Consider the following 14,501-nt stretch of genomic DNA (forward strand, 5'->3'; position numbering starts at 1 on the left):
ATTTATTTTATTATTAAGTTTATTTATTTTATTTAGCCTTGTTGTGCAAGTTCTCTGGAGCTTGTGCAGAGGCAGCAGCTTTTGCCAGAGGGGAACTGGAATCCCCTGGTTGGGCCTGGGTTCTCCTGAGGTTTTTTTTCTCGATTAGAGTTTTGGGTTCCTCGCCACCGTTTGCATACTGTTTTTGCACTATCTGCCTGACCGGGGGGGCTGCTTTAGAATCTTAAAGTTTTACTTAATTAATATTGCATATAGGAATTTATAGTCTGTTATATTTGACCTGTGCTTCTCTCTTCTTTATCCTAAATGTGTGCTCTCACTGAGCGTGTGTGCGTACTTGTCCGTGTACGTACGTGTGTGTGTGTGTTGTGTGTGTGTGTGTGTGTGTGTGCGTGTGTCTCTGTGTCTGTGTGTGTTGGTGCGTGTTGTGTGTGGGTGTGTCTGTCTTCTGTGTTTTCAACCTTTTCTTGTTTTTGCAGGTACAACTTTGATTGTTTTGCTTGTAGTCAATGTGTCTCCTGTACAGCTGCTTTGTAACAATGAAAATTGTAAAAGCGCTATATAAATAAAGTTGAGTTGAGTTGAGTTGAGTACCAAAGCAGCGGCCGACCACCACCGGTCCTCCACTCCTACCTATGTGTGTGGTCAACGAGTGTGGCTCACTACCAAGGACCTGCCTCTCCGGGCGCCTTCCCACAAGCTGGCACCCAGGTTCATAGGGCCCTTTCGCATCACTAATGTGGCTAATCCGGTGGCCGTCAGGCTCAGACTTCCCCCTTCTCTTGGTCGGGTCCACCCGGTGTTTCATGTCTCCCGGGTCAAACCTGTTGTTTCTTCCCCCCTCAATCCTGCTTGCAGCCGTCCACCCCCCCCCCACGTCTCGTGGATGGCGCTCCTTCCTACTCGGTTAGGAGACTCCTGGACATGCGTCGGCGGGGTAGGGGGTTCCAATACCTAATGGCGCAGAGGAGAGGAGCTGGGTGCCGTCCCGGGATATTCTGGACCACTCGCTGATCGTGGATCTCCACCGGAGACGAGGTGAGCCTCCTCCTAGATCGCCTGGGGGCGTTCGTGGAGGGGGGGTACTGTCGGGACCTGAGGCTAGCACTGTTCGTTTGTTCTCTTTGTGTGTGTGCAAGTATGTGTACTGAGCTGGCTGCGGTTGTCTTGGCAACCGCACACGCTCACTGTCGGCGTGTATGTGTGTTTATGAGAATCCCCTGTCGCTCCGCATCTACCCTCATTCATCTGTGTTCTCACCTGGTGGTCATTAACTCAGCCTATTTATTCTCGGTCACTTTCTCACTTCCCTTGTACGTTCGTTGTATACAGTTGCCGTACCGTGAGTAGTAGTGTTTGACTACCCCTTGTCTTGCCCTTGTTATTTAGTGTTTTCTTGTCGTGTCGTGTGGATGTTCGTGTGTTGGATTCTTTACCTTGTGGATTCCTGTTCTGTGCTCTCCGTGTCACTTCCCCCTATGCCCAGAGGACTGTTTCCGCCACAGCACCACCCGTAACCTACCTCGCCAGGAGAACGGTTCCAGGACTACGGTCTTTTCCTCTGCTGTTGATCGCAGGCTGCCTGGTTCACCAGAGGAGCGGTTCTGTCCACTTCGCCCTCGCCGCGGTTGTTGGAGTTGTCCACCGTCTCCCTATCTCACCTTGGTGGCTGGCCTACACATCACCTCTTCCGCTGTCCTGCTCACATCGGGCTGACGCTGCCGTACACTGGGTTTTCCCAGTTGGCCTAGCAGTCAGCTAGGACGGTTGGACTCTTTTCAGTGCCTGGACCTTTTGAACTCTCTCAGTGCTCATTGTGTTGCTTCTGTTAATAAACCGTGTTACCCCGCAATTGGATCTGTGTGTTTCTCTCTCATGACAGAGAAAATTGTGTATTTCTGAGAGCTTTACTACTGATTGCACGGCTAAAACGAATATTATTGTTTGTTTTAGATGTAACGCAATGTGTATACACCATTTAAAGTTTAAAAAACGTTGTATTTTCCACATACCGTGCATGTTTGTATCTCCTCTTTGCCCGCCTCTCTGAAACGCACGATTTTTTACAAAGCTCATCGCTCTGAAAAGCGAGGCGTGCTATGATTGGCCAGTTCACCAGTGCATAGTGATTGGTCAAATACTGCAAGCATTTCACGGAAATGTAACGCCTCTTACTATATTCGGAACATCAGGTTCCAAAGCAATTGTACTGACAGGCGATACAATGAGATTTACAATTACGCCCACCTTAACTACTTGTAGATTTGGGCGGTCTTAGTCAAATCATGTTACGAAGTTACGTAGATTCGCCGGGGTGTGGTTACACGAGTCGTTTCAGGCAAGTCTGGTTGAGCATTCGCTTTTAGATAAAATGCATATTTTGTTCCCACACTTTCATTTGTGCAATTGTACGTGTCTAATACATGCATGGGCAACTTATAACACACCAAAAACACAGAAAAACACGTACTTCCGCCATACGACCCCTGCAGAACCAGACCCCAGTAAAAAACTTTTTAAATTAAACTGCTATTAAACCACAAAATGATCAGCTAATTGAATTGATTGGTTAACTACCGTATAATCACAAAAGTATTCATGATCAACTACTGTAACCTCTGAATGATCACAAACCAACTGATGATCATTCAAAGGGGTGGTTCAACAGTGTTTCATGCATTCTGACTTCTTTATCTTGTTAAACGTGCTGGCTTCTCATGCTTAACATGGTCAACTTGTCAAAACATGAGTTGGGTGTATGACATAGTATTTCTGTGCTCGATACACTCCCGCAAGGTTTGTATAGGTTACGGTAAGATTTTTTCGAACATGAAATTCTGTTACGTAACAACTTTTCTTAGTCCCTTACTGGACAATTCTCCCGGAAAAGCACGTCCACGCGTCAACCAGCGAGAGAAAGAGCACGCCCACACGTCAACCAGCGAGAGCAGACGCCCATCAATGTGCTTCATTCGCGAAGTTCAGCTGTGTTTGTTTATTCACTGCATTTCAGTGAGGAATGTTATATAAATGGTGGATATAACGCTGGATCTGCAGATCGTTTGAAACTGATACATGGAGTGGTCCCATCGCTAAAAGATGCCAGTCATGAACCGCACGTGGTAAGTGAAACTGAGTCAAATGTCTGTGTTTTGTTGGCAATCGGCGCGTACGTGCATAAGGTAAACAACACAAACACAAACTTAACACTCTGAATAGTGAATCAACAGTTATCCAGGGATCATGTGAATGTGATGATGTATTGTGTGCTCGTGCTGTAGTTCCGCCCCCCTGCACGCCTTCAGGAGGTCATCTGTTTTGGAAATAATTGTACAGCTGTATCTGTCTTTTATAAATGTGTTTAAACTAAAGACCAGGGGTGTCCCTGACTAAGAATTTACATAGTCAAATCAGAATTGTCACGTCTTGCCTATAGTCGACTGATAGTCGAATCAGACGTGTGTATGTTTGTGTGTGTGCGCGCGTGCCCGTGCATGTGTGGACATCACCAGGTGGTTAAGGGTACAGCGCAACATTTATGCACCAAAAAACAATCAAACATAAATTTACAGAATTTGTTTAAAACAGAATATACCTTTATAATAAATAAACGAAATAAACGAAACCAGAATCAAGTCACAATGTGCAAAATAAATTTGTTTAGGCGAAATGTCTGAAATGCAGGGGAACATAATTTTGAAAACAAAAGCCACAAATGCTAAAATTAATTTTCCTTAAACACCACGTAACAATGCTGTGCCATAAAATACTAGACCAGATCTCGCCTCAAAAAAAAACTATTTTTAAAACTAATAATTCATTATTTTTTACAAACGGAATACAGCACGTTCATTACCAATGAACTACCAATAAAGTTACTTTATTTACCACATGTAAAGGAGGAATGCAATAAAGTATCTTAGCATTTAAACAGTCAAAAAGTCCCTTTCACCTTTTTTCCTGCGCACTATTTCTCCGTCCCCCTGACACGCATATGAAGGTATTTCAGTAGCAAAACTTGAGAGCATGTAGATTTTAATTTGTGAACTTGTAAAGTAAGTATTTGTACCTGTACACTAAAATGTACACTCACAGCCCCAATGTCAAAACTTGTAAAATAAAAAACTGAAGTTGAATATTGAGATTTGCACTCGTGGACAAAACTCACAAATCTGTCTTCTGAGCTTGAAGTTGCAGAAAAATAGTCACAAACGTGTAAACTGGCATTTACTAAAATACATTGGCAGATACAAATGCATAGCACATACTTACACATTTTCCTAGATTCAGATTTGAATTGCAACCACAAATAGCCATCTACAACCTCTCAAATCTGTCACTGCAGTTTCAAATCTTCCCGCCTTGACTTTTGCTACTACTTTCGCGATAAACCCGTTGCAAAACTAACTTGTGCACTTGAAAGCTCAGAGGCGAGAAAAAGAATGGCATTTGATGACGTCATGCGGCTGAGCCACACCGCCCCCTAATGGCAGGAAAAACCACAATTTAAATCACTAATACAGTATTTAATTTAAGATGAAACTCTAAATCAATAAATACATTTTCCTTAACAAAAATACTACTTACGGCCACTTTTTTACTATAAATTATCTTTTCTATTTTATTCTCTTTTATATTTACTGCAGTATATCTTTGTTCTATGTTTGTCCTTTATTATATATTTATTGCTTTTCTAACCCCATCTGCAAATTATAATTTTTTTACAGGTACATACTGTATGACAATAAAGATCTTGAATCTGATAAGGGTGATGTATAAATTAGCAACCTAATTAACAACCTAACTTAGCTGAAGCAAGTTCGCTGACGATAATGATCAAAATTAAAAACAGAAAATGTACGGTCAGCCTGTCATTGTGTAAGGCTCCTATATCAGAATGATCAGAATCAGTTCTTGTATAACACTGAAGGGGTTTATTCTGCGATAACAACCGACTGGATGCATTATCCTGCGGCTAGTAATTATCACATGAGAAAATAATTGTACACTAAATATTGATTAAATATGTTTAAGCTCATCTGTTAAAAATCCAAACCTTCCATGAGAAAAGAAACTTCCAGGTAAACCCACAACCCCAATACTGTATATGGTGGCATTGCACAGTCCTGCATACAATTTCTGTTCATTTTCCCTTTATTGAAAATAACAAAAAAATATAAAAAAGTAGAAATAGCTTAAAAGTGCAATAATGGTCAATAATACATTGCTCACTGAATTTAATTTACATTTATATTATACTACCAGGAACGTGTTTTTTATTAAATATTAATATAATATTGGTAACATTATAACTAAAGCAATAATAATTCTCAAGGGTTAGGCTATAGAATCATAATGTTGAACTGTGTAAATGTACATTTTTATACAGTATATCAATGAACATTATAGTATACATAACGGAAAATGTAGTCAGCCTGTCATTATATTTTAAAACAAACCATAGTACACAACGTATTATCAATAGTATACAGAATGATATCATTAAAATACATTACGAAATGATATCTATACAAGATAGTATAAGTCATGGAATAATTATACATGATAGTAAACATAAATCTGATGGTTTCGCTTTAGTTATTTAAACATTATTTAAACTATTATTTGCTAGATCCTTTCATTGTGATTTTTCCCGCCATTAGGGGGCGGTGTGGCTCAGCCGCGTGACGTCATCAAATGCCGTTCTTTCTCTCGCCTCTGAGCGTTCAAGTGCACAAGTTAGTTTTGCAACGGGTTTATCGCGAAAGTAGTAGCAAAAGTCAAGGCGGGAAGATTTGAAACTGCAGTGACAGATTTGAGAGGTTGTAGATGCCTATTTGTGGTTGCAATTCAAATCTGAATCCAGGAAAACGTGTAAATATGTGCTATGCATTTGTATCTGCCAATGTATTTTGTAATTGCCAGTTTACACATTAGTGACTATTTTTCTGCAACTTCAAATGCAGAAGACAGATTTGTGAGTTTTGTCCAGGAGTGCAAATCTCAACATTCAACTTCAGTTTTTTATTTGACAAGTTTTCACATTGGGGCTGTGAGTGTACATTTTAGTGTACAGGTACAAGTACTTACTTTACAAGTTCACAAATTAAAATCTACATGCTCTCAAGTTTTGCTACTGAAATACCTTCATACACGCACGCTTGTTTCAGTTCCATAAGTCCTTTGCGCCGTGCTTGCTATATATGGTGATTTTGGTTAATTACTTAATTTTTTTTATAATGCAGCGCAAAGTTCAGTCTAAGTAACGGACTACGTGCATTTAAAGAGAAGGTGTTAATTCATATTTAAATGCCCAAACATTCAGTAAGTGACAAATGTTTGGAAACGGTGTGCACATTCATTTGCGAGTCATCTGCGGGTGCATGCGGAACGTGCTGCTTTCTCTTTACCGGTCTCGAAGCACAGAAGATGCTGATAGACGCGATCCTGCGCTAGGTCATAGCCAGACCTCGCGCTCATATGCGCTGGGGGTTTCGGTACCCAACCCTAAAAATGTCCCATTTCTTTACATCATAAATAGCGCAGTGCATGCCTGTCTGCTATACGCCACTGCCCATATAACCAAAATGACATGATCCCCATTGCATAACACCTCTGCGAAGATTCAACTGTGAGATTGGTAGTCGAATCAGGCTCCTCCGATCGAAGCATCGAATCGTCGACGATTCAGGGTCACCCCTACTAAAGACTCTTACGAAGATACCAAGTATGGAATACTACTCTATAGGTACTCAAGATTAATATGAGATTGCCAAAAACTGTGTGTGTTACATCCGCTTTAACCACTGCATAATCACAAAAGTACTCAAATACTATAACTTCTGAATAGTAACCAAACTACAGATGATTGGCTAAAAACGATTATCAAAAGTACTGAAAATAGCTAACTACTCTAGACGATGATGATGACAAAGATCTGTTCAAACATTTTGTTTTTCACCTTTCCAAGTATCATTCTTCAGAAGGTACATTTGTGTTGGCAGCCATGGGCATGCGGCTTCCCGAGCAGCCGTTTTAGCAGTTTTCAGGATGTATATTCAAAAAACTTTCCACAGAACACAAATTCCTTACTGATATTCTCAAATTTATTAGAGAGCTGGCCATATTGTCAGGGGAGAGTCTGTCGTTGTGTGCGTGCGTGCGTGTGTGTGTGTGTATACGTGTATGTGTAAGTCTACAAGTTAAACTTATGAAGGTGTGCAAAACAACTGCTGAACCGGCTACAAGACTTTAACAAATCTTCTCTTCAGATTGCACACTATCAGTGTCTGCCAATAATGAAGCAATGACTGCACACACAGAAACACAATGTCTGCATATTTTTGCAAAGGCCAACTGGTTCAAAACAAGAGTTTCTCAACCCAAGTGTTTGTCCAACAGCTTTTCTGAGATCTCTTTTCAGACCTTACTGCAAACTCTTCAAACATCTCCAGTATTTGCTCACACTACAGCAAAAATGTCAGGTTTACAGTTTCCCTAATGTTGCATTCACCTCAGGTAACTGTGACACATACAGACACATTTACATACATGGTCCACAGTGTTCGCAGTGTCCAAAGTCCAAATTCCCTGAACAAAAAGTTTGGCGGCGACGTCATTTTCCATTATCGAGCCAGTCCAAGCCAATAAAGAAAAGTGACTTAGGCCAAAAATATACACAGATCCACAGCCAGCTCATTACAAGCATGTGGTCCTGTTATCCATGGTTAATGTGCGTTCTGGCATTACTGCAGTGGTAACAAACCCTTAGCTCTCAAAGGGGTGATAGAGTTACCTTCAAATGTCTGCATCACTAAACCATGTGTTATTATTCAGGTAGCTACGTTACATAACAACTGTCTTTAATGACATCAGTGCATTGTCGCCCAATTCAATCATATCATGTTCGGCATCTCCACTGTCTGTAAATCCCTTCAGGAGACCAGTCTGGTCCCCGTGCATGAACAAAAGTACAAATGTGTCTTCAAAGGTCCAACAAAGTGGGTAGGGACAAGTCGGAACCAGTCAACCCTGAAGCAAGGAGACTGGGCTGCAACCATCTGGCCAAGATGTCAGACCGACATACTCCTCATTTTCTGCCAATGCATTTTGCAACGCAACAAAGCATAAAATGGAGCGTGTCTAGCTAAAACATAATTTTATGGGATGAAAGAAGAGGGTCGAAGCTGTTGTGCAGCTGTTAACTCGCACTATGTTATGGAGCTGTGAAGCTTACACAGAGTTAAAGGTTCGACACACACTTTTCATGATCCCTTCCCAAAAAGGGATCTACCTCTTCAAAAAACTCTTCTCAGTAGAATAGGCAGGAACTGTCTGTGGTGTACCTGGTTGAAGCGTCGTGTGAAGGCTACAGCATTTGGAGCTGAACTGTGCTTTTCCTTTTTGTTCCAGCCACAACTTGAGAGCTCCTGTTAAACGAATAGAAATATAAAGAATAAATATAAAGTAAAAAGCAGTAAATACATGAGTTAAGTCTGACTAGGGATGTGCACTATACACTCTAAAAAAATAGTCCTATATAGCACTAAAAGTGGTTCTTGGCTCATAGGGGAACCACTTTTAGTGCTATATAGAACCATACTTTGGCGCTTCAGTGGATCTTCGGCGGTTCTTTGGGATTTTTTTAGAGTGTAGCATACTAGGTAAGTATTTAGTGTACTAGCTAATTTTTTGAGCTATAACACACAAGAAACAATGAAAGACACTTTTCCATATCTCTCATAAATCTCAAAGTTATAACTGAATATGAGGGTGGTGCTGTGAATGTATGTGCAGTAATGTGCTTTTGTAAGAACTCCCTAACCTTAATAGGAAAATCTCTATTAGAACTTAATAAATAGGGTGTCTGCAGATAGAAGCAAGTTCAATTAAAGACCTCTTAAAACTGTTGTAATCCCACCTTTTATGAAATTTAAAACCAAACCTGCGATGGAAATACACTTGCTAATACACACACATATGTGTGTGTATGTGCTTGAATACACGTTTACGAGGACACAAATCTGTGAAATATTGCAGCGTTTATTGAAAATAGTTTATCAATGTGAGTCATTCTCTTTTTAAAATTCGTGTGCCCTCTTTATCTTTAGTTAAAATCTGAAAATGCACTTCCTTCCTGTAGTGAAAATCCATCTTAAATGACGTATGATAGACGGCTTGGGCGGAGCATCCGTTAAATCCTCCCCTTCAACATTTTAAAATGCAACGGCTGTTTTTATACATCCAATCAAATCGCAAAGAAAGACGAAAGCCACGTCCACTATTTGTCTCATTGGAAATTCCATTTCAATCGAAAATGCGTCAGAATACGGAACAATCGCAACTTCTGGTTCACGGGGAATTTAATCCAAATTATCATTTTTGTTTCCTTTCTAACGCCTTATATTAGGAAAACTTAATTTAAGACTAAGGACCACATTGTAACAACTTCACATAAGCAGACGGAAGGACAATGCCACACAGGGAACTGAAGGGGACTGGTGATAGTTTATTGCAGGGAATAGGTGAACAGAAGACATGTGAGTAAATCCAGAAACAACAACAAGTAACATCCACGGGCAAGTAATTCCACAAACAACCGGTAACATCCACGGGTAAATTAATCCACAGGTAAATAACTGAAGATCGGCGCTAGAGCAAAACATAATACAACTAGACCTGACACTGAACAGAACAAAACACAAGGAATATAAAGAGTCCAGGGAATGAAGATCAGGTGTGGGTGCAATCATGAGTCTCAGGTGCGGGTGTAATCAAAGATGGTGACGAACTGATGCAAAGGATTATGGGGAGTGTAGTCCGTGACTGTTAGAGGTTCGGTGAATATGAGTCCATGGGGTGAAAACACGGGGAAAGCTGGCAGGGGAACACAAGGGGGCAGACAGGACCATTACAGTACTCCCCCCTCCCGGAAGGCACGTCCTCGTGCCTACGAACAACAACCAGGGAGGGGGGGTGGGCGTCCTGGAGGCTCGTGCGGGATACAAGGGACAGGGAGCATCCAGAACAGTGCTACCGGCACCGGGGTTCATGGGATCCAGGGAGGTGCCGGCAGCTCGGGCAGCTGCGGAGGTGTGGGCCGTTCGGGCGGCCGCAGAGGTGCGGGCTGTTCGGGTGGCCGCGGAGGTGCGGGCTGTACCGGGAGCCAGATAGTCAGTGGAGCTGGGAGGCAAGGAGCAGGGGCTGATGGCTGCCTTGGCGGTGTTGCCGGGGAAGCAGGGGCTCATGGATGCCGTGGCGGTGTTGCCGGGGATGCAGGGGCTGATGGATGCCGTGGCCGTGTTGCCGGGGAAGCAGGGGCTGATGAATGCTGTGGCAAGGACGCAGCCTAACGTCACCACAACCACGGCAATAGCAGCAGGCTTGTGCTTCCCCGGTTTGGTGGCCTGGAGCGGAAGTACCGGGACGTCCACTGCAGACTGGTACTGCATGGTTAAACTCGGGGTCGCTCCAACTCACCAGTTTGCACACCTCCAAAAAAGTCCTCCACGTAGAGGATGTCCGGGTCCGGTTGTAGAGTGAACATCGTAGTTCGTGGTCAGGACTTCTGTAACAACTTCACATAAGCAGACGGAAGGACGATGCCACACAGTGAACTGAAGGGGACTGGTGATAGTTTATTGCAGGGAATCAGGTGAGGGTGCAATCATGAGTATCAGGTGCGGGTTTAATCAAAGATGGTGACGAACTGGTGCAAAGGATTATGGGGAGTGTAGTCCGTGACTGTTAAAGGTTCGGTGAATATGAGTCCATGGGGTGAAAACACGGGGAAAGCTGGCAGGGGAACACAAGGGGGCAGACAGGACCATTACACATATTGAGCTTTATAAATAAATAAAGATATACCTGTGATGCTTTCTATGTGTGGTCAATGATGTCCAACCCACAAAATCTTTTTTTTTCTTTTCATTTGTCTGTCAAGTATTCACAGAAGATATGGGTTTTAAGTAGTTTTTTGAATGTTGTGAGAGATGTGGTTGACCGGACAGAGTTAGGAAGAATGTTAAACCAGGAAGGAGTTGTGAATGAGAATGAGCGGGAAAGCGATTTACTGCCCTTACAAATACAATACAAGACGCCGCTGGTTTGCTGAACGCAGGGATCTTGATGGGGTGTAGGAGTGTGTGAAAGTATGCCGGTGCAGATCCAGTGATAGTCCTGTAGGCAAGCATTAGTGACTTGAATCTGATACGGGCTTCAACCGGTAGCCAGTGGAGCGAGATGAAAAGGGGTGTCACATGAGCCCTTTTGGGCTGTTGGAAGACGAGGCATGCTGCTGCGTTCTGAACCAGCTGGAGCTGTTTGATAGCCTTTGCAGGAAGACCAGCAAGGAGAGCATTGCAGTAGTCCAACCTTGAGACCAGGGCCTGGACAAGGAGTTGTGCCGCATGCTCAGTGAGATAGGGTCAAACCTTTCTAATGTTGAATAAGGCATATCGGCATGACCGCGTTGTCTTTGCAATGTGATCATTGAAGGACAGCTGTTCATCAAATATGACTCTGAGGTTCCTGACTGATTTGGAAGGAGTGATTGTGGTATTGCCAAGTTGGATGGCGAGATCGTGTTGCACCGTGGGGTGTGCCGGAAACACGAGTAGTTCTTTCTTGGCAGGGTTCAGCTGGAGGTTATGCTCATTCATCCAAGCTGAGATGTCTTCTAGGCAGGCTGTAATGCGAGCTGCTACAGTGGTATCGTCTGGGTGAAACAAGGTGTAGATCTGGGTGTCGTCAGCATAACAGTGATACGAGAAGCCATGTGCCCATATGATGGGTCCCAAGGATGTCGTGTAGATGGAAAAAAGCAGCGGTCGAAGCTCCGATCCCTGAGGGACCCCAGTGATCATGTGGTGAGCAGTGGACAGCGAGCCCCTCCATGACACCCTGAAGGATCTGCGGGAAAGGTAGGATTTGAACCAGTGGAGAGGAGAGTTTGAGATTCCTAGAGACAAGACTTTACATTTGTAATAAAACACAAAGATGAAGGATGCTATGAATCAAAGCCATGTAAAATGGAGAAATTCCATGCATATGCATTATCACCATAATCAATCACAGAGAAAAAAAACTTTAAAGCTTTAAAGCTAGTAAAGTGATTGACTAAAGATGGAGGGAAACAGCAAACTGATCCACAGTTAAGTGTTTGTATTGCTCACAGAGTGACCGACTGACGAGAACGGGAAAGCTGTTAAAATGATATTTATTCATATGTACTGGGTTACAGCACCACTGTATTATGATTCATGTAATATGCTAATCTCGATGACACACACATAACCTCAACTACAATTATTTTGTCGTCTAAGAAATGATCTGTTAGTGGGAGGCTGACAGACGTGTGATATACTGTACATGGAAATTCCTATTTGAAAACTCTTGACCATGTTATGCAACAGTGTACGTTATGTAATAAAAAATTTCAGCTAAGAAACTTTTAAAAATTAGCTGCTAACACAAATAAAACAAACTTTAACCACACCGGCAGAGATTTGATACCTATTAACAGCAGGCAATGAGAAAGGAGTTGACATGAGACTTCCTGATGGTACTTTGAGAACCTCACAACTGACAAACTGTAATGAAATCTATCACACTCGTACATGAATGCTTACCCAAAGTATGACTGATTTAGTCCATCAGAAACATATCTAACTTCGACCCGACACCCGTATATAACTGCACGTTCCAATGAGGTCACACTGCCGCACACAGACTGAGTTAATGATTCAGCAACCTGTGAATGACTGAAGTAGCAGCTTAGCAACATACTGTACACAAACACAGATGTGAGTTCAAGGGCCAACACACACAGAGTATGTTCTGCATTGTGTCTCCAACACCAGCGACGTTCGACCCATGCCAATGGAATCAGTCCTGCTGAATCCATTTCTTCTGCATAAGAAACAAATCTGCAAAAACAGACCTCTCCCCAGCGGTCATCTACTGATACTGTATTTCATGAAATCAAACGCTACCTACTCGCAGAGGAAAAACATGGCTAGAAAAAGGACTGATTTTCTCTTTCTGTGATGTAATGCATTTCCAAGACTGAGGTGGAATTGTATTAAACAATAACTTCTGTTTAATTTAACAACATGTTGTAGTTCCAGCTGGCAGACCTTCAGTGTTAACATTGAGTTCTTCAAGCAGCAAGTACAATATGGTGCCTAGTGGTTCAAGAATGGAGCTGGCAACCAGGGTTAGGTTTGAGCCCCAAGAGGGACTGACCCTGGGACAAATGGCTGATTATATCCAAATTGCATGTCATGAACTGAAAAAGGGGTTTTCCTCCAGCCTACTACAGTAAATATTGTGTTGCTTTACAGCGCAATTTTGTGACTCAGATGCAGACCCTGCCTGCTCTTAGGATGATAAACATAAAGATTACTTTCTAAAGTAATAGGATTCAAAGACACGTTCAGACTAGGGATGGGCGATATGGCCCTAAAACTCTATCACGATAATTCCTGGTATTTCTTGCGATAACGCTAAAAATGACGATATATCCATAATGCCATCCACCGCTGTTTTTTGCGTCAAGTGATAGTAGCTGCATGTAGTCTAGACCCTCAGAAAAACAAATATTATCAAAAAGTAAAACTTACCCCAAATCAAACAGTTCCTAAAATATACCTACAGTATTTTTGTAAATATAAAATATAATAGTGCGATTCCATTTCAAAAGGTTGTAGTAAAGAAAAGTTAAATGAACTAAAGCTCAATAAACACATCATGTCATACCTAAAACTGTATATATTCTATTGTTGGGTGGAAACGATCGATCGCATCACGCTGTCAATCACTCTCTCTTGAACTGTGTGAACTAGTGATGGGAAGTCCGGCTCTTTTCTGCGAACTGGTTCTTTCGGACAGTTCGTTTCAATGAACCGGTTCAAAAGACCGGTTCACCGATTCTCTTACGCTCTCGTCACTCGCCCTGACGAAATGCGTCAAGTCTATCATCCCTACCGGCTGGGATGAAAATACACTCGGCACATTCAAATATAAACCAAAACCTGTAATCATAACTTCTGTCAGTTAACATATCACGTCATGATCTGTTTCTTACATATACGTTTTGCAACTAAAGCACCCAATTAGGCAAAGTGAAGTGCAGCAAACTATGACATTTTAAGTCTTAAAAGATAAAAACTAAAGTGAATAATTAATCTTCATCAGCATTTTACAGAAACTATATGATCCATGCATAATTCAATACGATTTATGTGTTATTAAATAAACTTACGCTTTGCCAGATTGCTCCATAAGTCCTCGGTTCACGTGCGCTCGTAACATTAGCACAGCATCAGTTGTCCACACTGTTCTGTAACCTCACGGTGAATCACGCATGCTCACTAGCTAAGCTCATCGGTTCTCACTCACTCGGACGTAGGGTTGGGAATCGAAAATCAATTCCAATTTGGAATCGGAATCGAAAGGCTAGGAATCGGATCGGAATCGAAAGGAAAAGGAATCGGATACTT

General features: G+C 42.2%; 1 protein-coding gene across 4 annotated transcripts in view; it reads right to left on the reverse strand.

Annotated features, from left to right (window-relative positions):
* Positions 1–14,501, reverse strand: part of ralgps2 (Ral GEF with PH domain and SH3 binding motif 2) — a 177,126-nt gene that overhangs the window by 67,062 nt on the left and 95,563 nt on the right. For all 4 annotated transcript variants that reach the window (XM_057353281.1, XM_057353279.1, XM_057353280.1 and 1 more), the window contains one exon: positions 8,346–8,429. In XM_057353281.1, coding sequence (XP_057209264.1) covers positions 8,346–8,429 — 84 coding nt within the window. The remainder of the gene's footprint in view (positions 1–8,345; positions 8,430–14,501) is intronic.

The sequence above is a fragment of the Triplophysa rosa genome, linkage group LG15 (genome assembly GCF_024868665.1).
Source record: "Triplophysa rosa linkage group LG15, Trosa_1v2, whole genome shotgun sequence".
Taxonomy (NCBI): domain Eukaryota; kingdom Metazoa; phylum Chordata; class Actinopteri; order Cypriniformes; family Nemacheilidae; genus Triplophysa; species Triplophysa rosa.